The 24369-nt window shown below is 44.4% G+C and overlaps 1 protein-coding gene across 2 annotated transcripts in view; it reads right to left on the bottom strand.

Annotated features, from left to right (window-relative positions):
• The window catches only part of STX8 (syntaxin 8), a 1659484-nt gene that overhangs the window by 1144639 nt on the left and 490476 nt on the right, over nucleotides 1-24369 (bottom strand). For both annotated transcript variants that reach the window (XM_069654576.1, XM_069654577.1), the window contains exon 5: nucleotides 1090-1214. In XM_069654576.1, the coding sequence (XP_069510677.1) occupies nucleotides 1090-1214 (125 nt within the window). The remainder of the gene's footprint in view (nucleotides 1-1089; nucleotides 1215-24369) is intronic.

Here is a 24369-nt window from a genome sequence, read left to right as displayed (position 1 = left end):
CATGCAGTGACACAGGGAAAGGCACCTCCAACACCTGTACCTCCACCGTCCATGGTAATCATTCTCTTGCTCAATCGCGATGACACGAGGCTGGAACTGGCAACAGGCCTGGTAGGCTCCTAAAAGAACCTATCTGAGAGAGCACTTAAAACGACCTGTGAAACTCAGAGGGGGTGGCTTTTGCTTTCCCGAGAGCTTGTCTCCTTTGGTGGCCATCAACTCCTAGGAGTAAATCCACCATTAGGCAATTACCTTGCCCTTTCCACACAAGCACTTCCACAGCACCTTCAGCTTCTTAACTGTCAGGTGCACTTCCTCACAGACTGTTTCACCATGCATAGACTTTGTATTTGCAAAAAGTGAAACAATACACTTGATTCTGAGTACTACCAACATCAACCATTATATTTCAAGTGGGCTTCACAAAAGGCAGTCCCCCACTGAGCACAGAAGCTGGTCATATAATCGGATAACAACTGACCATACAATGAAGGCATTATTTGGCATTCTTTGAATTGGGATATTGTCATCAGTAAAAACAAATGTGCAACGCCACAGTTGTGTAAAATGTACTTTGGTGGTATAATAAGAAATCACCACGTGAGAAGCCATCCTGCAGTGGCTGTGGCAAAAGGATTGGAAACAGTTTCATTCAACGGATCCAAGAGCTGTACAAGGCGCTTGAAGGACAGCCTTCCGTAGAAAGTGAACTTCAGGATAATCTCAAATCATGATGCCAGCCAAGTGCTGAAGTACAGAATGGTCTGCCGAAAAGCCACCTCAAACAAAACTATCCAGTCCTGGGCAAAAAGACAACATTCCTCCACTGGTAAAAGTTTAGACGAATTCACATTCTTTATCTTGTGTGTGGTGTGAACAGCGTCAACACCGACACACACACACACACACACAACGGTAATAAGGGCCATGTCTGGAAATGCACAGAACACAAGAATTATTTTCTTTGGAGGGATGTAAAGGGAACCAAGTCTAAAATTAAAAACCCTCTATATTCATTTGCAATTAGTGCCTCCCATCTTCATGTCCTTTTCTAGTGCGCAGCAGTGTTGGAAGAAGAAATGCACTCACCTTGTATGATTCTCTGCTGTTGCTGCTTGATCTCACCGAACCCTAGTCCTCTGATCTCCTCAGGTTCCTCTATGAGCCAAGGGTTGCTGATATTTTGAGGCCCCCCTCCAGCCATTAAACTTGATCTAAAATGCAAGCAGTAGAACATGTAAAATGTTAGGTTAGTGGGATTTACACAGTGCACTGCTGCCATTTTCACAGTGTACAGGCGCTCTGACGCATCTGAAAGATAAGGGATTGGGTTAGATTAGTGGAGAGAGAGGGAAAATGCAAGTTAACTGCAGTTCTGCTGGTGGGTGCAGGCCGAAACTACCCTGATCTCCATTTCAAGTCTGTTTTTAAGTATCATGTGACGAGAGTAAAGAGGAATTTCTATCCAGAGACGAGACTTACGTGCCTGTTGCATTAGGATGCATTGTCCAGAATTGTGATGTGTGTTGATTGTAGAGGTGTAGACTTTTGTGGCTAGTCTGTTGAAGGGCTACCCTACTGTCTTGAAGTGATCGAATTCACAGGTAGCACCTTATAAATCCACAACAAATATTATTCAATTGCTGTGAGTGATTGGCTTAGTTGGTATGTGCATAGTCTGTTTGAGCAGAGCTTGAGAATATTAGTGCAGCCAGGCTAGTGGAGGGCCTAGTGGACGACTCAGAACAACCAGACATGGTGGCTATTGCAACGTCTCTTTAGGGGTGCCCCTTGGGGAAATGCCTTGGTGAAGGTACTTGTGAGGATCTGCCCCAATGTACTCTCGAGTGGGCTGATGTCTCGGGCAGTGGGCAGCATCCGGTCCTGGATGAGAATGGGGGAACACGTCGCGGGAAGGGGGACTTGGGAGTAGAAGCCATAGAGAGCATCCAGCCATAGGTAACACATAGAAGGGGAGCAGTGGAAGAAATAGGGGGCTTGTAGAAGCGGATACAAGTAAACAATCTGAGAATAGTTCCAGAGTGGAGATCAGAGTAGGTATTCCAGAGAGCAGAGATCTGGTGGGATCCCTAGGAGCAACTCTGCATGATAAAAGCAAGGTGTGATTTCTAGCATATAACAGAACGAGTGCCACAATGTGTGTCCAAGATCATACATCACCCTACCGGGATCCTAGAGGTAGGCCAACCTATTTCAGATGCCTTAAAGTGCCATATGATAAGGAGTCTCCACCATGGACAGAAGGAGGGATAGAATTCAAGAAACACACCGGCTTTCATTGACCTGCTATGCCCCTGAATCGGCAACTTCCTTAAAATGCAGTTGCCCTGGCTTTATAAACTTCCTGAAAGAACTTAAACTTCTTTCCCCATCATGGCTGTAACAACCGCTCATTTTACTCTACACTGAACAATAAAATACTCGCAAACCACTCCAGGTTTATGGTTTCTGTACAGCGCTGTGGACCCACAGGTATTAACCACAGGTATTAAAACGCTGCGAGGAGACAGCCTTTTCTCTGAGAAAGTCTGCCCATGAAACATCAAAATGGCTCTAGTTGCCATGTGCAAAGCGTTACAGCTTGGATAGGCTCTTAGTATTTGCCCAGCTTCGATAAGACACGAAAAACTCTCCCGGATAACAGATGCCTGCTTCCTTTGCCCCTTTTCCTTAGACATCGTGCCCCAATAGCACCTTAATTACCCAGTTCTGGAAGCACCTCGTGGGCAAATCTCCTCTATAAGTAAGGCAAGACCAGCTGGCTAGCTCCAACCACCTTCTGCGGTGATATTTTGAAAATGTACAGGCTTCGCCACCTCTACGAAAAGAAATCTGTTTTATAACTACGAGATACGCTCCTTCCAGTTCTTAAAGTCGACAAGTTCAAAACACTGCAATGTCGGCAATAAAAGCATGTTATATCAGGTATCAATGTACATCTGTGAGCGTACTAGGCATTATTCATCATCGTTTTATTTAAAGAATAGATTTGGATAGTTTTACAAGTGCACTACCTTTCCCATTCACAAGGGGGCAGTCCTTAAGGTCTGCACCAACACCCTGCCCCCAAACCAATGTCAGCATACTTTTGGAGGTTAAACATTATCAAGGACAGCCCGTCGTCTGTGGATGAATACAAAATAAAAAAGTGCTAATATGACAACTCCTTATTTTAAGCCAGGGACTGTACCAGAACATGTAAACAATTGAATTTGAAAAAGATGCGCGTTGCCAAGCAAGGAAGAGGGGACCGGCAGTTCCCCAGTACAAGATAAGAAGTGTTTCAATTATTGTTTCTTCCATGCGTTGAAATAACTGTTTAAGAAAAAACGGGTCACGACTGTTAATGTTTCATTATTTTCTGTTTCTGATGTATAATTAATACTGTCGAAATTAAGGAATCTTCAAAATGAGGTTAAAACTGCATTCATAGAAGCAAGACGACACTGAGCACCACAGGTTCGATCCCCGGGACCTCGCTAAGAAACCTCTGGATATTAAGCGCGTTATAAATAACCTATCATATCATATCATTAACAACCACAAGGTGAATGCATAGATGACAGGTAGGACCAGACAACCATGTTAGGGAATACACTCATGGGCAAGCATTCACTTGCCTATAGGACATGTGTGTGTCCGCCCCTTAGTTAAGGAGACTCTGGTCTACAATGACTTTTCCCGAAAACATAACTTGACTCGATTGATGGATTTAGCTGAAATAAAAAAATAATAAAATGTGTCACCAAACCCCAACAGAGTACCCCACCACTCAATACTGGAAATTTTGGGGAAAATATGTTAAAAGATAAAGTTATGGAGAAAAAAAAAAACTGTTTTCGGCCTTGTTCCATTAATTTTCACAAAGAGAAGAGTATTTTTTTAACAGACGTAGTGGTAAAAACGCTGGACGGTTTTGTACCGCATTACAAATAAACGTGCGCACAAAGTGTCACAGGAATTTCCTGTGCTCGTTTGGGGTAAATTCGTCCAGTAGTTTTTAAACTATTTGACGGAGAAGGGGTTGCTCCCCAATAACTTTTATTGATCTTCCATGGTGCTTTGCAACAGAGAGGCCAACAGGCTTTTCAGAAATGAAGAGGCACTCACCATGTGTCCCCCTTCCCTTTTACCCCATAACTCTTCGGTTCGAGTGACGCTGTTTTTTTCCAATCACATATTGCAAAGTTTTTGTTGTTATTGCTGCTCGATGGAAGCGATTCCCGTGATGATATCAAGGTAAACCGAAAATTGCTCTTTGAGGAGGGAAAGTGATGCAATCACATCAGGGTAGAGGTGGAGAGGGGGAAGAGAAGAACATCTGAAGCTGCAGAGTTGGGGGTGGGCTGAGGAGCCAGTTACAAGATTAGGTAAAAGATTTTCAGGTTATCGGGGGACTCTCGTGAGATTACTGCAGCAACTTTGCAAGACGCGACCATAAACAAAACTGTCACACAAACCGAAAAGTAATGCGGTAATAGGAAAGGGTTAGGGAGGGGAAAAAGCAAACTATGGGCGTGGGGGTCCATGAAAAGAGGAGGGGGACACATAGTGAGTGCCTGTGAGGACAGGGAAGACTTTTTAATGTTCAACTGTTTTCTTTCCATTATCGCAGGAATTGACGAACAGTACGCTACCTGCGGGATCTGAAATGATCACTGGGAAACTACCACAGGAATAAGGAGTAGAAAACACATATTTTACAGCTGCAGAGGTTGCATCTACAAGCCAAGGGGCAATGGGTGTTGGGAAACAAATTATTTGTGGAATATCTACAGTGAATAGTCCGAAGGCCGTGGCCACTAGCCATGGTCAAAGTCCATGCCTAGTGGGGCCCCAAAGAAATTTTATTTTAATAAAACCCTTGAAATTCAGTGACAAAAAGTTTAGTTAAGAGAGAGAGAGAAGGTGATCAGGTTAAATGCAACAACTTGAAATTCAGCAGATGTGGTAAGGGATTGCCTTCTTAACTCGGCATCCCCCCGTTGCAAATCCCCCGAGCACATGCATCATTTAACACAAGGGATTTACAATGACAAAAAAAAATACATCATGGGGGTCATCACTTCCCACATTCGCTGACTTTCAAGGGATTTGTTTGTTGCGTTAAATCTGATCACCTTAACTCGCTCTTAAATACATTCATAATTTGACATTTATTTTTAACTAAAGAGTTAACGTTAAAACAACAAAAATGTAAGTCTACAAACATAAGAAATAATGTTAAGGTAACAAACAACTATTAATAAATCAAAAAATATATTATCAAATATGATGGTAACTTTGTTGAGCAATATTTAGTTTTTGCTCTAAAATGCTTTACAGTGAAAGAAATGTAATGTGTTCAGTGAATATTGGTTTTTAGAAAGTTACTGTTTTTATGCATGTTTTTATGTGTATTACATGTGTGCTCCTTGTTGGTATGTACAGCTTGCATTTATTAAATTTTGCACACATTACATGTTTGCATTGTTTATGAATAGTGTAAGGACTATACATGTGTATATAGTATGTCTAGAATTGTATATATTTCAACTTTATATGGTTATATGATTGGTTTTGAGTGTTGTTTTAATACTATGTGTTGTAAGAGCATGTAGTTAAGTGTGTTTGTGTGGCATACCAGCATGTTACAAATCAGCGGATGGCATAAGTGTTTGTGTTGTACGTGTGTGTGCTGGAGGTTTCTTTCTTGTAAGAGTTTGTGTCATAAGACTGTCTCATAGATGCATGTGTTAAAGGACCATGTGTTGTCGGACCTTGTGCCATAACAGTGTTATAAATAAGAGTATGTGTTAGCATGTGTTAGCATGTGCCGTAGGAGCACGTGTCGTGTGTCCACATATCGGGTCTCTACATGCTGTAGATGCATGTATTGTACTTGCAGGTGTGATATGTGCAAGTGTTATAGGTGCACGTATGAAAACACATGAGTTGTAGGTACACATTATAGGAGCATGTGGTCAGGCATGTGGGTGGTAATAGTGCGTGTTGTAAGAGTGTGAATAATAGCATTGCATGTCATAGGTGCATACATCATAGGAGTATGTTTTTATAAGAGTGTGTCGTAGGACAGTGTGTTGTAGGAGCACGTGTCACAGGAGTGCATGTGGTAGGAGCACATGTGATAGGAGTCCATGTTATACAAGCCTTTCTAAGAGGAGGTCGTGTTGTAGGAGAGTGAACAGTAAGAGTTTATTAGTGTTAATATACACAATGTTAATATCACAAATGTTGTGTAGGGTTTTAATATAAACTGTACCTCTATTCTGCTCATGCAGTTTATGCATTCTAAAGTGTACATCTTCGTATGAAAAGTATACATTATCTTATCAAAAGTATACACGTATTCCATTACTTTAAAACTGAAATCAAAGTTAGCGGTCACTTGCCTTTGATGTGAGTTTTTAGGAGATGTTAATTGTGTAATTTAGGAACTGTAAAACTCATACGCTCTGTAAACAGTTAATATGAAAAGTGAACATTTATTGCATCACTTTAAAACTAACATCAAAGTCAGGTCTGACCTGTGTGGTGGGTCGGATGAGGAGTCGACACAGTAAGGACAACTTACCTTTCTTTAATGAAATTATGAGTAAAAGGCCCATCTTACCCTTTTACTTAAGGGATGACCCTGCCTGTCTAAATTAACTAAAGGTGTTCATCTTTTAGGCAGATCAAATGTAACTCTCCTCCGTCACAAACCTAACTATCTGACCCTACCACTAACATGAATAACTCAAAATGGGACAAAAGAATGTCTCTCTTCTCTTGGCCGCCTCTCTTCTTGCCTTCATACAGTGGCGTTCTCTTTAAGTCTATATATAACATCCTATGGTTACTGAAAGTCAAATGTCTCTGTTTAGAATAGCTGCTTCTTTAAGTTCTCTTCCCTGATCGTGAATTAAGAGTTATTTTATGAGCTCCAATAGCTCGTCCCATATACTTGTGGGCTTTGTACTCTTTAGTGCTAGCTTTATGACAGTTTTCCTTGGAATTATTTATCAGCCTCATAACTTTAGTCTCTTATATTCTTGCAGGTTAATCTTCCCTAGGTTTTATATGACTTTATGCCAATTATGATCCCCGCCCCCCCCCTCCATCAACCCCTCTACTGCATTCTTGGCACTGGATTGTCTCTTTGCTGATTCTGTTCTCTCAACAGTCTCTTTTCACAACAATCGTTACTTATTTGCGGTGGGCTCTCTCCTTTCTTTAAGCCTCTGTACCTGGGGGGTTATCCCTTCCTCCCAGGGCATTCGCTTCCACTTTGTATCTGTTTCCCAAACAGATGTATTCAGTACACGCTGTGTTGATTGCATACATTTCCAATGCTGCTAACTTAATGCTCGACTTTCGTATTTGTGACTTTAAGAAGTTTATTTCCTCCCAACATGTTGTCCCGGTGGCATTACGCCGTTCCCGCTCTCCCTGGTACATTTTCCGACGCTGGGGAACCTTGCAGGGCTCAGTGCACACTCAGGCGTTCAGCTTCTTGGTTGCTCTTCTCTGTGACTAGCTTCTCCGGCATTGCATTCTTGGCTCTTCTGCAGTGGGATGCCATCTACGGAAGAGAGCAGCCAGGAGCTTGTAGTACTCCCTTCTCGGGCGGTCTGTGCGTCGCTAGCTGGGCCCCTCACTCACCATGATGCAGCTGTGGTCACGCCACCACTTTGCATAGGTCTTATGTTCCCGTCCAGGCAAGGGTTCTCCCATTGCAGGATTCGTCAGCTTTACTGCGTTCTCCGCCTGTCCAAAAGTTGCGCACTCTGCATCTTTGCTCTGCTCTGCCTCTCCAAGGCGTGATCACGTCAGGGGTTCCCCTGCGTACCATGCTCTCTCTCCCCACAACAGTTACTCGTCCCTGCTATATACAGGTCTTTTTAAAAAGACATTTCCTTTTCCTTGTAAATATACCAAATATGGCAGATTAGTCTTCATAGCGGATAGACCTGTATAAGCAGATATGCTATTTGATCTACAGCGTTCCTCGTCGAAATGGGAGTCTTGTCCCCTAAGGTGGAGTGACTCACATTGAAGACTTACTTTCCCTGACCTCCTAGGCAGTGCCTTGCAGAGCAGGCTCACCTCCCTAGCCTCAACGGGGTTGAAGGGATGAATACCAGCAATTTGTCACACTTGCCTTAGATGTGAGTTTTTAGGAGATGTTAATTGTACAATGGCCTAACAATAAAACTCATAGAATCTGTGTACAGTCTGTATGACTTGTCTTTGATGTGAGTTTTCATATGTTTCATTTTGTAATGTACAAACTGTAAAACTCATACGCTTGGCGTACGTGATTGCAGCGCCATGTTGTAGGTGCCTGTGTGGTAGATGTGTTGTAAGAATGTGTGTTGTAGGACCATGTGTTGTAGGGGCACAAGTAGGAATGTGTGTGTATTGGAGCTGGTGTGGTAGTTGCACGTGTCATAGAAGCACATGTTGTAGGAGTGTGTGCATCGTCAGTCTGTGTGGTGGAACATGTGTCTTAAGAGCATGCGTCGTACAGCCACATGTTATTTGCAGTAGGCGCGTGTATATTAAGTGGGAACATCGCACATGTATTCTAGGATTGTGTCTTGTAAGAGCGCATGTTATACCAATGCAAAGTTGTAGGAGAATGTGTTTTGTTGGAGTGTTCATCAGAGTGTGTGTTGTAACCGTGTGTGGTAAGTGCATGTAAGAGTGTGTTGTAGGTGTGGTAGGAGTGTGTGGTAGGTGCACGTGAGAGCACTTGTACGCCTGTATGATATCTGTAGTAAACGCTTGTACATTGGGTGCGCGTGCGTAGGAGCACAATAGTTTGCATATACGCACTTAATATCACAAATGTACAAGCATGGTTTACAATTAAAATGTACCTTTCTTCTGCTCATGCATTGTTTGCCTCCCAATGTGTATAATTCTTTATGAAGTGTACATTTTCATATGAAAAGTGTACATTTATTCCATTGCCTTAAAACGGACATCAAAGTTAACTTACACTTTCCTTTGATGCAAGTTTTTAGGAGATTTTAATTGTGTAATGTACGAAATGTCAAACTCGTACGCTCTGAATACAGTTAGTATGAAATATGGGTATACCGTTCTTTCATCGACGGGTGCAATTTCGATTTTATTTTTTACGAATACATTTTACTGAAAAAACTCATTGAAATATATAGGGTGTTGGAAAAGTATATATAAAGGAGCAGGATGGGGGTTGTTAATAGGTTAAACACAATAGGCAGTTTGGGGAGGGGAACCCCCAAAAAAGGAACCCCCCATAAATAAATACATTTCGATGAGTTTTTTCAGTAAAACATACGCGTAAAATTGCACCCTTTGATGAAATTACATAGAACCGAAATATGCGCATTCATTCTGTGCATGCATTATGATATGATTGGTTATTTATAACGCGATTAATACCCAGAGGTTTCTAAGCACGGACCCTGGGATTGAACGTGTTGGTCCGTGTCATCTTGCTTCCAAGAAGATCACCTTGTCTCTGAGCTATCCTTCCGAGATGCATTGATATATAGGTACATTTGAAACATCAATAAATATCGCAAAACTGGCCCAGTCGATGTTTCAACGTTTTTTTTCAGTGCATCAATTCAAAGTCTCAGTGCCTGCAAAAAATGTGGAATATCCAATTTTGAGATGTGTGCTTTCATTTTATTTTCCTATGGCAAAACCCATCTTAAAAGCTGTTCAAAATTGGATGAATGCAAACATTTTTAAAAACTGTGAAGCTGTAGTATTTTCAGATTTTTAATACAAGCATTGGAAAGTAATTAAGAAAAGTAATTTTCAGAAACGCCACAAAGACCTTAACTATGCCTTGTGCTAGCGCAAATGCTTAACAGGGTTCGAAATTGAGGGGATCTGAGAGCTATTTAGACCCTGCTTGTAGCCTAGAAGACCCTGGTTAGCTCGACACCAACAGCTACCAGGAGTTACTTTTGGCTCCCCAGGCCAACTGATGCTGCACAAACACAATTACGTGAATTTAACTCTGTGCGTTTTTGGGACAATCTATAAATAAACATGAAGACACAACTATATGACATTTAAAGCATAAGGAGTCAAATAATGGACAAAAAGATAAGTTTGTATGTTATGTAGAAGTTAGATTTGCGGAACGGTATGTAGTAGGCTTCTCTTTCCCCACTTGGAGCTCCTGGTCAATGGTTAATGATGTTTACCCAGGAGCTGCTTTTAGCTCCTGCTTATGCAATCAATTTAGATTCCTGAAGATATATATATATACATATACACACACACACACACACACACACAGTGCTCCAAATGGCGACTTGCGAGTGTATATATAGATGGACACACACGCACGAGTCACCATTTGGAGCAGTGAAGTATAGAATGCAAACAGCCATGTCTCCGAAGTCAAAATGCATTCCGAATGTTCGTTTTTTTGTCAGTCTTTCTGTTTGAAAAACAGTGGTTTTAAGTTAGGTGTTGGCTTCACTCGGAGTCGATGAGCAAACCAGCTCTAGTCTCACAACTAGCAAGTCACCTCTGATTCGGATTGCCAATTGGCTTTATTATTAGGGCGGAAGGAAGTGGATTTGCAGTGATCTAGAGACCCCTGCAGGCGGTGAGCGGGAAAACGGACTAACAACGCTGTTTGTGAATACCTTACTTACTTAAGTACACAGTGCACACTTATTCCATTTTTTATTTGTTGAGGCAAGAGGAAGCCAAAAAAAAAGCTGTGAAAAAGAAAAAGCCGTGAGACAGAAAAATAAGTAACACGTGCTCTTAAAAACTGCTTAGACTCCTCAACATGGCCACAGAAACTAACCAGGTGCCCCATTTGACTTTACCCCCAAAGGTTTTCTGAAATGCAGCAGTGGCCTCTCCAGGAGTTATGTTTGGAGTTGGGACACAGGAGTCCACAAGAAAAAGTGTGAGGCACCTTCAATTCGCAAAAGCAAAGTCCAACATCATAATTAATGAAGCACAGACCTGTGCGCAATATATGTTGTTCTCCAAAAAACTGAGTGAACGGTATAACCCAGTCTGATTCAGCTTCACACATGATATAGAAAAAATGAGATCCATACATGTCTAATGAAAGCAAAGAAACTACTTGTTATATGGTTCTTATACAGCATCCCTGAAGTCGCAGGAGTTAAACTTAAAGCAACACTAATCTAAAAGTATGACGTTACTTTCAACCTTTTGCAAGGAATTATTGATGCTAACAGTTAGGAATTTCTCCTTAAATCTTTATACTGACAGCATTTGGAAATACCTTCAATCGGGAGGTTACTTTTTAAAAATATGTGTATTACACCTACTATTAGAGTGCTTAAAAGCCGAAGGAATGTGCCATGGCACACTTATATACGTGATGTGAATATGAATGTTAAATCTTGTATTGAAAAAGGATTGGAGGGGGCAGAAAAGGATAGTGTGTAGATATCATAATACAGGTTTCTTTTCAACTACATAGTTACTGAAAGAACTAATTAGTGACATAATTAGTCACTAATGTAGTGGATAGCTCAGGTGAACGCTAATCTCGGACATCGGTCAACCAGCATTTTACAAATTCAAAACTTGACAGCACCAAATCAGCCCTTTATCTTTCTGAGGTTGATTACAGAGATGAAGGAGGATTGTTTTTACAAACACACTGCGCATACACACAGATTAAATTAGAGTTGATGTGTATTTAATTCGAAAAAAGGTAGCCTGACACGTATTTCGAGCAAATTGCTCTTCTACAGAGGCTACAAGTTTTTGTACATGCAAAATGTGCGAGTACATGAAAAATTACAATATAGTCCATATGAACAACCCAAACAAGGGAGCAAAAACCAAGTAGATGGTTAACACACCAAAACGAAATAATCATTGGAAGTCATTGGGATCAGCCATATTGTGCCGATAAGAACATGGTGTCAAATAATACATTTGCAAATCAGAATAGCCGAATTCATATGGTGAGGAACAGTATAAAGCAATCCATGCCATAATAGAACATGGTAAAAAATAAAGAAGAAAAGGGTGGGGGTAGAAAAGAACAAGAATAAAAAACAGAAAAGTGCGTTAGCAAGATTGATCAAGGTTGGCCACACAGTTAGTTGATGTTGATGCTCATACTAGGTTAAAATACCTGTAGATTGGCTTCCCTTTAATTGCGCGCAGACCCCTAGTACATCAGAGGGTCCACGCGCCTTGTTAAAGTATGGCCAGACATGCACCTTTGGCCACTTTGATAAATTTCTTATCTGTCTTCTTGTCTTCCCTCCTCCGGCTGGGAACGCATTTTCGCGTACAGCTTCATTTTACTTTGCGTGTCCAGTTCAGTGCGAACTCGCATTTAATTTGTACTTGCAACTGCAATCCAAGGTACGTTAGGTATTTTTCTACAACCTAATCAATGTTCATCATTCAGTTTCTGCCAGTTAATTTACTGCCTATCTCAAGCGTTACCATTAATTCACTGCACGTTACAATTACAGTGGAGCCCAAGGTTTTTATTGCTTCTATGCTCACCATATCCCTTTGGTAAATTCAATTTCAGGTTATTACACGAGTCCTTGATGCGCCACTCTGGAACAATATCCACAATTATAATTAATGTTTTCTCTTATCCCCTGGTTTAGTTTCCAAATTAAAGGGAACCCAATCTACAGGTATTTTAACCTAGTATGAGCATCAACATCAACTAACTGTGTGGCCAACCTTGATAAATCTTGCTAACACACTTTTCTGTTTTTTATTCTTGTTCTTTTCTACTCCCCCAACCCCTTTTCTTCTTTATTTTTTACCATGTTCTATTATGGCATGGATTGCTTTATACTGTTCCTCACCATATGAATTCGGCTATTCTGATTTGCAAATGTATTATTTGACACCATGTTCTTATCGGCACAATATGGCTGATACCAATGACTTCCAATGATTATTTCGTTTTGGTGTGTTAACCATCTACTTGGTTTTTGCTCCCTTGTTTGGGTTGTTCATATGGACTATATTGTAATTTTTCATGTACTCGCATATTTTGCATGTACAAAAACTTGTAGCCTCTGTAGAAGAGCAAGTTGCTCGAAACACGTGTCAGGCTACCTTTTTTCGAATTAAATACACATCAACTCTAATTTAATCTGTGTGTATGCGCAGTGTGTTTGTAAAAACAATCCTTCATTCAACTTGTGGTAGGACGTGGCAAGTCCCCACTCCTACATTCACCTGCAGCGCTTTCCACACCACTGTCTAAACACGTGGGCCATTGCGCTGAATCTTGCTGTCCTTTATTTGCCAACCCAGTCCTTGATTACAGAGATGAGCAATAACACCTGCTAGTGAGGAATCAGGCATGAAGCACTGTCACTGTACACAAAATGTGATATCGGCCATTTTTGCTGGATGCAGGAAAATCTAGGTCACGAAAAGGAGTGTTCTGGCATGCACAAAATGATATACCATAGAAACAAACTAATCAAGTTGACTCTAGATGAGCAGCTTCGGGATTGAGTCATCCAGTCTGTCTAGCCTATATAGACAACCCCTACTCTCTAGCTGTTACCCTCGCCTATATAGCACATAAGCCACTGAAAGAAAGCGCAAACAAATGTGGAATTGTCATACTGTAGTTCACATTTCAGCTGACTAGAGTCTACACCAAAGGAACTCATGGCAGTGGGATGCTTCTCATAGATACTGTGTCTGGGCCGACCTCTGGCTCGGGGGAGGGAGTGGGCATTTTTAATGGGAGGGCAGACCCCCTGCCAGGTGTAGCTGCATCCACGGGCCACCACGCCCCTTTCCTGGTAACTGGCACCAGTGACATCGTTTCTTGGAGGGAGGGAGCAGCAGGCCCTCGCCCCAGGATGTGGCATTTTGGGAGGGCGGATTAGTAAGGGGTCAATGGGAAGGACTGGAAGCAAGAACGATTCACGTGGGCTTCATCACACGCTGGTTGGATGGATGCTGTCAACTTTCCCCCTCTCCGCGAGCTCAGAGCGCGTGAACCGCAGCAAACCCCTGCAAATCCGGAGTAAGATGAGCCTCCAAATGACTGAGTCGAAAGTAACGCCAGGAAGCAGCAGGGATACAGGTCAAAGCCAAGGAAGGCTCTTTGCATCCTTTTGACTCAAAGAGATCAAAACTCAGGATTCCTGCATGAGAGATCCCAGCAGGACTGTGCAAAGCCAGGAAGCCGACTAGCAATCCGTAAAGATTCCACGTTACTCATAGGAACAGAAAGTAACCACTGGACAGAACAAAAGCATCACTTCAGCTCTAAAACCGGAGGCCGTAGTTTTTGGCTTCTCTGGGGTCTCAGTTCGAGAGTTTTGCGCTTCTCTCTCTTAAAGTGAATAACTATGCGCAGGTTTTACTCGTCTGCCATATTTTGTTAATAGCCCTCTTACTCATGAGGACAAAGATCTGGTTGCAGATCTGACACATGGGCGCACCATCATTGGGCTAAATGGGCTCCAGCTCCTCCCACTCCCAGCCCCCTGGACATTCTGGGCCATGTCTGAAGGGACCTGCTGAGAAAAGGCATACGATGAACGGGGTCAATGTCTGCGTAACTACTTTCTTTTGGTTATAAGCAGTGCCTTTCTTGGACGTGAATTGTTAAGCATTGGCACTGCAGTGGTGCATTTGCAAATGAAAGCCCCCCCTCCCACCAGTCCCCAATGAACTAGCAAATGTGTTTATTTCTAAGATAATTGGTGTGTAAAAAGAAAAATACGAAAATACGAATAAAGCTCCATTTTAAAGATTAGTTTACTCCTGATGTCCCCACAGCCCTTCCCCACCCCTTCTTGTCCCCCTGCGATGTTCCCTTGTGCCCCCCACCATTCTCGCACAAAGACGTTGCCTGTTTTGCTGATCCTTCTACCCTGCTCCCTCCCCACCCTCTCCCCAATCACCCCCGCCAGCCTACTTCTGTAGGAGTCTGTCCTGATACATTCCGATTTCACCATCACCGTTTTCTGGCCAATTCTGGATTTTACTTTTATGGACTTCATTGATTCACAGTGCATCACCCTTTCTCAACTCTCATGCTGGACTTCCTTTGCATCTTGTACTCATGGTGGCCCTGAATCATGCTGTTCCCATTTTCATCTTGTATCCTGGATTGGAAAATTATGTGTTATTACTGACTTCTGCAATTGCATTTGCTCTCCCCTCTTGCTTCTCTAATCTTTTTGACTGCTTACTCTCTGTTCTCCTCGCCTCCCCCCCCCTCTCCTCCCGTCCTCCCCTTACTTTCTTCTACGCACTTACTCTACCAGAATTGTCCTGGACCTAGTATGATAGCAACCTCACCTGTCTCTTCGCCCCTCCCCTTACTTGTCCCCCCCACTCCCCTTCAACACTATCTGAAATGTCATCAGGCCTAGTACGATAGTCGCTTGTTTTGTTCCTCCCCTCCATTTCTGAACCCCTCTCCCTTGCCTTTTTTTTTCTCCAGCTCTACCAGAAATGTTGTCCGGCCTAGTACGGTAGTCGCCTGTCCGTTTCCATTTCCTTACCACTCTTCCCCCTCCCTTCCTTCCTTATCTATGTTTTAGCTCTTGCACTATCTGAAATGTTGTCAGGCCAAGTACAATAGTTAATTTCATATCGTTACTGTTCATGGCCTGTGCGAATGTCATTGTATTTTCCCTTGTTCCCTCACTTGCCTTGAAGTGCTTTGAAACACATTGGGCCTCATTATGAGTTTGGAGGTAAGTAACTGCCCTTACCGGCATGGAGCAAATGCTGTGTCCGTGTTGCTCCAAGCCCGCTATTAGAGGGCGATTATGAGTACGCGGGCACAAGCTTTGTGCCATGGATGGTGGTGGAGCTATCTGCGCTTTGCGCAATGCCGGTAAGGGCGAATTTTTGCCCTTTAATGGCAGGGCGGGAAAATCACCCTTACTGGCATTGCGCAAAGCGCAGATAGCTCCACCGCCATCCATGCCGCCGGCATTAGCGGTGACCGCTATTAGCAGTCACCGCTAATAGCGATAACCGCTAATATGCGGAACCGGAAGTAGCGTCATCGCACAGGAACTGGAAAGAGCACAGCGGCCATCTTTAAAAAAACAAGTCATTGCCATCCTCTGTAACCAGGACCAATTATCACCACCACACCTGTTCCAACATATACTTGCAGCATATTACAATGCCCAAGGCACTAAAAAAAGGTGCTGCACGCTTGCGCAAGGAGCGCTTCTCAGAAGAGGAGCTCAACATGCTGGCTGATACGCTGGCAGAAAATGGGGATGTTTTCTTCTCCAATGACATGCGGCGACCTGCAGTGCAGCAGAAAACAGAGATATGGGCGGAGGTGGCGCGGAAAGTGAGTGCCGTTGGCACCACCCCGCACACAGTGAAAGATGTCCGTAAGTGCTGGGACAACCTGCGCTTACGCGTCCGCAACATCATCTGTGTTAACCGTAGCCAGGGGATGGCAACAGGTGGTGGTGCGGCCTCCCCCATAAAGATGCATCGCTGGGAGGAGACCTGTGCGAGCACCATCGGGATGGAGGCAATCGAGGGAGTGGGGGACATGGAGCATGCAGCCCCGTCTTCAGCTGATGCAGGTAGGTGTCCCAATTGAACCACTGTAAAGAATAACACGATGATGTCCCACTGAACTGACGGTGCAATGATGCAAAGCAGGGTCCGCCACACACGTTTGCAAGACTGCCTACAGGCAGTGCACAGCACCATCTCGTCCACATGCATGATGCACCCCACATATGTTACATCCCAGACGCATCCCTGCATTATACACCCAAGAGGCTAGCAACCCGTATGTCACTACCCCAGCGCCAATTACCTGCCATTCCATAGAAATGCAGCTATCCCAATGCATGCCTGATGCATGTAGACCCATCACTAATGGACTCCCTCTCTTGGTCCCCCCACAGGCACACAGAGTGAAGATCAGGACCCCAGGGAGGATGCTGCAACACCAGCCAAGAGGTCCAGGGGCATGGAGCCAGCAAACAGTCCCTCAACATCCAGGGGAAGAGGGCAACCTGGACTACTGCGTAAGCCCAACACAACGCAGGAACAGACAGCACAAATTTGCATTACGGACACCACCACAGCACCCCCACCAGCCACATCTAACACAGGAGCCAGTGGCTGAAGGCACGGTATCCACTGCAAGCAGTACCGTTCGGGAGACAGCTGCCATGGCAGCTGTGTCCAATGAAGATCAACATACTCCGACACCCGGAACACCTACTGCTACAGGCCCCAGCAGTCACCCCAACACTCCCCCCCCAGCAATCAGTATGCCAGCAGCCATGAGCTGTCCGCGGTGGAGTCCTTCAGCCCCACGGGGAGCATGCATGAGGCCCCAACCATTCCGCATGCACCAACAACATCCGCCAGAGTCGGGGGACAGGCAGGAGGGCATCAGGGCAATACAACAGCGCCAGGAGGAGCTGACAGGGCTGTTGACCCAGCACATCACCGAATATGGCCAGGCAAGGGAGGAAATAAGGGAATGCGCAGCATCCCTCAAATCTGCAATCCAGTCCAGTTCCAGAGACATATGTAGTGAATTGGCAGCTGTGAGGCAGGTCCTCACCCAAATGGTGGCAGCATTGGAGGCCCTGCGCCCCACACAGGTGGTTGAACAATCAGGCACCTCCTCAAAAGCTCCAGACAGACCAGCCCCCTGCGTAGGTCTGGCTGGAATTTGCGCAGGTCAGACAGGGGTCCACCTGATGCTGCCAGTGGAAAAGGGGTGTGGGTGCAGCCTGCCATTCCGTACTCCTGAAGACTATTGGTGCATGCAAGTGCACACCATGTGTGGGGAAGTTGAGGGGGGAGGGGGGAGAGGGTGTGTGGGGAAGTTAAGGGGGGAGGGGAAGGCGGGAGGGGGAGGGGGCAGAGGGTGTGTGGGGTGGAGGGCTTGTGCACTTGATGTGTCATATATCTTCAATATACCTGTTGTGAAATCAGAATTCACATGAGCAGACATTCCTTATTGTGTACGTGTGCTTTATTGGTGAACAGTCTACAGTGTCCATGTCCCAGACACACCCAGTGCCCTGAGTCCCACCTCCATGTCACACTCCGCATCCATGAGTGCTAGAAAAATTGGTTAATCAAAGTCTGACACAGGGCACGTCCCTCCTGTGCATCACTGCCTCCCTGAAGTACAGCCCCATCTCCACCCTCCTCATCCTCATCGTCAGGTGGTTGCAGATCAGCATCAGGGGGCAGAGGCACATTCAGTTTGATGCACATATTGTGTAGCATGACACATGCCATGACTATCTTGCCCACCTTCTCATGCCTGTACAGGAGTGCCCCACCAGACCTGCTGAGGCAGTGAAACCGTGCCTTCAAAAGGCTAAATGTCTGCTCAATCACCACACGGGTACGTGTATGCGCACAATTGTAGTCCTCTTTGTGCCTGTTCTGCGGGTTCCGGACTGGGGTAAGGAGCCACCTCTTCAAGGGATAGCCTGCATCACCTGCATGTGGGCAACAATGGTTATGTGTAAGTGATCACATCATATGGGGCCTGTATCAATGAAACCATAGCATGCATTTATTCCGTGTGCACTTGCATATCCATGCATGAATAGAGCCTCATGATGTAACTGCAATGTGTGTATTCATCTGATCTACAGGTGTGTGTGGCATCGTCTAGTGGGCGCAGGGGTGTCCTATTCCTTGTGAGTGCTCATGCACTGTGGTAGTCCACGCCAGTTGTTCCCATGATCTGGGTGATGTGTAGTCAATTGTATGCATTCATCCTGTCACCGTTGATGGCAGACTCATGATGATCTCACTTTGCACAACAGATGTTGACATGCTGTTTTGGTGGACCTCTGTGTTGGTGTAGGGGTGTGTTCCATGTATTTTGCCCTCATGTGACTCCTTTGTACGCCGTAATGGACTAATGTCCTTTTTGATTATGGTATTTGGTGCTCTGCATTGGCCATACTAATTGCTTGTCGCTGCATTGTGTTGCAGGGGCTACGGTCTGATTATGTGCAGTGTTCATGTTGATGGCTATGGAATGGTTGTAGCACTGCATCATTATCATGGTAGGGCAGCTTACGTCTTGCATTTTGGGGTCAGGTCCTGTCTGGCCTGCTTTGGGGTATGAGCATGGTCCGTCCTCTCAGGTACTCTCAGCCAGGTGAAGTATGCATCTCTCGCCCCCCCCCATCTCAGCCAGGTGAAGTATGCATCTCACCCCCCCAATCACCTACCCACATTGCGATGCCATGAGCCTGACATGCAACTCACTGAGTAGCCAGGATCTGTGCCCTGTGTGTCGCTCCATGTAGCGTGGTATCGTGGAGTTCCGCATGACCACTGAATCATGGGTTGATCCGGGAAATCGGGCACAACAATGTGTGATGATCTTGTTTGAGTCACATACCATTTGCACGTTGATGGAGTGGTATAATTTACGGTTGCGGTACACTGCCTCCATGGCATGTGGGACCACCAATTCAACATGGGTGCAGTCGATGGCACTAATGCAACCAGGGATGCCGGCCAGTGAATGGAAACCAACTTTGGTGTTGGAGATCTCCTGGGCTGTCCGTGATAGAAAAATGTGGTCGCCTGTGTGCTTCAGGAGGGCATCGAGCACTTGGTTCAGCGTACGTGAGAATAATGGTTGTGATATGCCATGCATCTGGACTACTGTGTGCTGGTAGGTGCCTGTGGCCAGGAAGTGGAGCACAGACACCACCTTCAGTAGAGAGGGGATGGCGGTATGGATGTCTATGAGGCTGGCAATGTCGTTTTGTATCATGTCCACAATGGTGGTGATGGTGTCCCGGTCCAGACGGTACATGGTGTGCATCTGCTCATGGGTTAGGCTGAATGGACTGGCTCTGATGCGAGGGATTGGGGGCTGCCTGCGTGGTACCACTGGCTGTACTGGTGGTTCAGGCTGTGCCTGTCTCACCCTCCATCTCCTCCTGCGTCTCCTCTGTGCTGCCTGTTGTTGTTGCTGGAGTTCCACTGCAATCATGTCCTCCAGCCCCAGCATTGCTAGTAGTATTGGGATCATTTTTTGGTGTGACTGGGTGTGGGAAGGGGTGGGGTGTGCTCCTTTTGTGCTGACCCAGTCTATATTGCCTCCACCTGTGATGATTGTCTGCACCTGTGGCAGTTGGGAACACTGCACATGGTAGTTTACGGGTGGTCCGCGATGCCGGTATTTGCTCCATGCCGGTAAGGTACTTTTCTGTCTTCTGTAGGCCGTTATTAGCATGTCCGAATTACTCGTGTTCAGCTCCCGTTTACGCCATGTAGCTATTGCCGGTATGTGAGGTTGCGTGCCCGCGCCCATGGAGCTATTAGAGGCACCGTTATTTACGGTACCGCTAATAGTGGATTGTTGGGTCGTAATGGACCGGAGCGGTAAAGGTTGCCAGTAATCCTTTACCGGCATCGTTTTTCCCTTACCTCCAAACTCGTAATGAGGCCCATTGTGTATAGGCGCTATATATATATATATATATATATATATATATATATAATATATATAAGCTATCATATCATGTACACACAACCTCCATACCAGGTCTCCACCATTTAACACAATTTGTTTTGGAGTGGGGATCAAGTTTATTATGACCCAACATAAAAAGCTTCTATGCAATGTATACATAAATGTTTTATGCATCATTTTTACACCGATCCATATTTTCATTGATTTGTATGGCAGAGAGGGGTATGGAACGGAATTGCATTTTCTGCCACCCCCATCCTTTGCATCATACAAAAGGCAAAAACATTTACGTCAGCATGGCATTTTCATGCTAGCACAAATTCTTAGGATTCAAAGCAGGCAGATTGCAAATTAATTCATTGCACACACTGCATGACATGCATACATCGCAACTGGCATTTACTCAATTTGAACAAAACAGTCCCCTCCATGCATTTTACATTTTTAAGTAGACCCTCTGTATCCCATAAATTGTTGAATGCACTGCATCTATCCACATCTACTAGCCTTCTCACAATCTCTGCTGTGCCTCCTCGACTACCCTTGTGGCACCTCGCCCACCCTGTGCTTACTCTCGCTTCCACTCGTTCGCTCATCTCGATCCACTTGCATGCAATTCCCTTTCCCCAGACAATTCCCTTTGCCTCAGAGTTACACTCTTAACCTAACTCTCACCTGCCTGCTAACTAACATTTTTCCCTCACCTCTAACCTGGCTCTGTCCCTCACTTCATCTGCCTCCACTCTAACCCTTCATCCATCATGATCACATCAGGCCATACCGCTTACCTGCACCTAATGTCCAATGTTGGTTGTCCTTAATCTATGTATATCCACTTATGTATTGTCCCCGTTGACTGTTCCATTTACTCCCCTCCACTAACTGGTCAGAATGTCCCTCAAACTCACCCCATTGTAAGAAGCTCGCTGAGAAGCTCACTGCTTACCGTCAAATGTGATTTCTTATATATTGTATGCTGTTTAGTGATCAAAAGAGCATTGTTCCGCCTGCATATAAAAAAAAATAAAAAAATAAAAAAAACTAATTGGAACCAGCTTAATGAATATATAAATACACTAGCTGTTCCCGGTGCAACATTCACCATTCTAGCCCACCTTAAAGGTCAATATGTGGCACGCACCCGAAGTGTGGACCGCAAGTGTGCTGGCTGTTTGGCTGAGCAAGCTGCTCGAACGCTGCTCGCACGCCAAAGTTGCTTTGAAGTTGGATGCTTTCTGCAGTGGACTGCCTGTATGCGCATGAGGAAGGGCTAAGAAGTAAGGAGGCGAAACCAAGTCACAGAGACATTATTTTGGACTTGGTCTTACTCTCAAGACATATTACTAGCAGCTAGTCCTTTTGTTTATTTGCTGCTAGTTTCATTCACTTTGTTTGTTGCACAAAGTTTATTTCTTCTACTGGTGGTGACAGCCTCCTTTCTCTTTCAGCAAGGGTCCCGTCTCACGCAATAAGCCCCGCTCCCCTGGATGCCGATTCAGCCATAACACTGCGATCCTCACGCACCCGAAGTGTGGACCACTAGTGTGCTGGCTGTTTGGCTGTTCGGGAGTGATGGAGTATATACTATATCTCTCCTTATTAATCATTCCGTGTTCTGAGTCGGCCTATCTTTTGATACTGAGAAATTTGTTGAACACGCGTGGGGTTACTGTTATGAGGAAACTAAAAATGCCTGCACTTAGGAAGGATCACAGAGCCGATTTCTTCAATGCGGTCAGCACGCGAAGAGCCAGCCTGGCACGTGCGGCGGTGCTTCCTCTTCTAGCGCCTTGTGCGGAAGAGGAAGAATTGCTTCAGTGTGCCCAGGACTGCTCCGCGGATTTGAGAAATATAGACGGTAACATGGATTCCTCCCAACTCTTGTTTGGTGATTTGAATAGCGGCGTCCCCAGAGAAGATCCTTTAGTGGGAAAAGCCAGGGTCTTTGATGATTTTGGTGAAAACACCCCGGCTATCTTTATTTCAGATTACATTTTTGATGATCCAGTATATGACATTCAGTTGGGGGGTAGGAAGGAGTCTCCATCGGGTGATGAGAAATCAACCATGATAGGTATTTTTAATCATGCCATTCTGGCGTATCTCAGAAAACAAACTGAGGCTCTGTCCCAGATTGTTAAGGTAACTAATGATCTGCCTAATAGAATGTCTGACTTACTTGTTCCTATACTTAAGGAGGTTTTTTTGGGTTTGGAGTTGAAGATTGCGCTCTGTACTAATGGGAGTGGATTGGAGAGGGAGCATCTCTGCCTCCAGATCCTCCAACCGAAAAAGTACCGAATGGGAGAGCTCCTGCCACAAAAAAGGTCTGAGGTGGTTGCTAAGAGTGTGCGAGCTATGTCAGCTAAGAGTGGGGGGAACGATACACCAAGCACCAAAGGTGCGGGCGGAGGGGCTCCTCTTTGTATTCCCAACTCTAAAGCTGCCAAAAAACAGGCTAAGAAAAATAATAACAAATCAAAAAAAGGTGATTTGAAAAATAAAACATCTAGAAAATTCCTGAGGGATCTGGACTTTAAACATCTGATTGATAGTGGCTGATTCAATAATTCATGTAGGCTCTCAGAGAGAGGTTACCAATGAAAAAGTGGTTCCTGATGACAAACACTCAATCAATCTACACAGAGTGAATATCAGGATGGTGTTGATGAGATGTATGAAATTATGAAAAAAAGGATCCCTCTTATATTCATAGAAATAGTCTTGAAAGTGGCCTAAGCGACATTTTTGATATTTTTAAAAATGCTTCTAAGGAGATAAGGAGCTTGAGGATTTAGGTCGTAACAATCTTGTTTTGGTCGCTAGCAAGGATAATGACAAGGAAGTTGTTGTTATTAAACAGACACTTAGGGAATTTGGATTCCTTGCCAAACCAGGCAAAAGAGCTACTGTGCAGACAGTGAATAAGGGGCTTTTTCATAAGGACCCAAGTGCTTGTTTCACTCTGCCATTTACCAACCTCACTATTGTTAAAGAGTCCAACAACGGCAGGGGGGACTTTTGGATTCTGCCGGTACATAGTGAGGAGTTGGAAGAAAATGTCAATCTATCTTCTTCAAACCCGCAGATAAGAGTTGATGACTTACTGAGGAATGTTCAAGATATTATAAATGAAAATACATTTTTGAAGGAAAAATGGGGAAGTGATTATTTAACCAACAAAAAAATGGGTCCAAGTGGTGAGGAAACAAATAAGTCTAACCAGCTCTTTAATGCATTGGAGTCTGAGAAGGTAGGGTCTCCGAAGGATAAACCAGAAATAAGTAATGATCATGATCCTAGGGTACAGACAAGAGTGAATGATCTATTGAGAAATGTTCAAGACATTATGAATGAAAACATAAAGGGAGAATTGAGGATTTATTAAACAACAAAAGTGGCCCAAGATGAGAGGAAACTAATAAGCCTAACCAGCTCTTTAATGCAAATGAATCTGAGAAGGTGGGGACTCTGAAGGATAATGTAGAAATAAGGTATGAACATGATCTTGGACCGCATGCATTTGCGAATCTTCCTTGTCTGATATTATGCTCCTTGTTCAATGATAGGAGGTATCAACCCTTAAAGAGACCTTATATTCTTTCCCTATTTGCAGCGATTCCTGAACTGAGCCTTATTACCTCAGCCGAAATTCGACTGGTGGACTTTATCCACAAAGGTCGACTTGATTTTGTCAGGCTTGTAATCCCGTCCCCATTGGTGAGATCAATGTTGCTGAAGGAGGCAGAAGCCGTTCAACGCATGGGGTTTGATCTTTTTCCGTTTAAAGATCAGATTGTCCCAATGCAAGCCTTTGATGGAGGAGGGTTTAGAGCCAATGGTCTTGTATATGAAAAGAAACAAGTGCAGACTCACTCCAG

This window comes from Ambystoma mexicanum, chromosome 3q (genome assembly GCF_040938575.1).
Source record: "Ambystoma mexicanum isolate Mex_15411 chromosome 3q, UKY_AmexF1_1, whole genome shotgun sequence".
In the NCBI taxonomy this organism is placed as follows: Eukaryota; Metazoa; Chordata; class Amphibia; order Caudata; family Ambystomatidae; genus Ambystoma; species Ambystoma mexicanum.
Note: the sequence above shows the minus strand (reverse complement) of the source record. Positions and strands in the feature narration are given on the sequence as shown.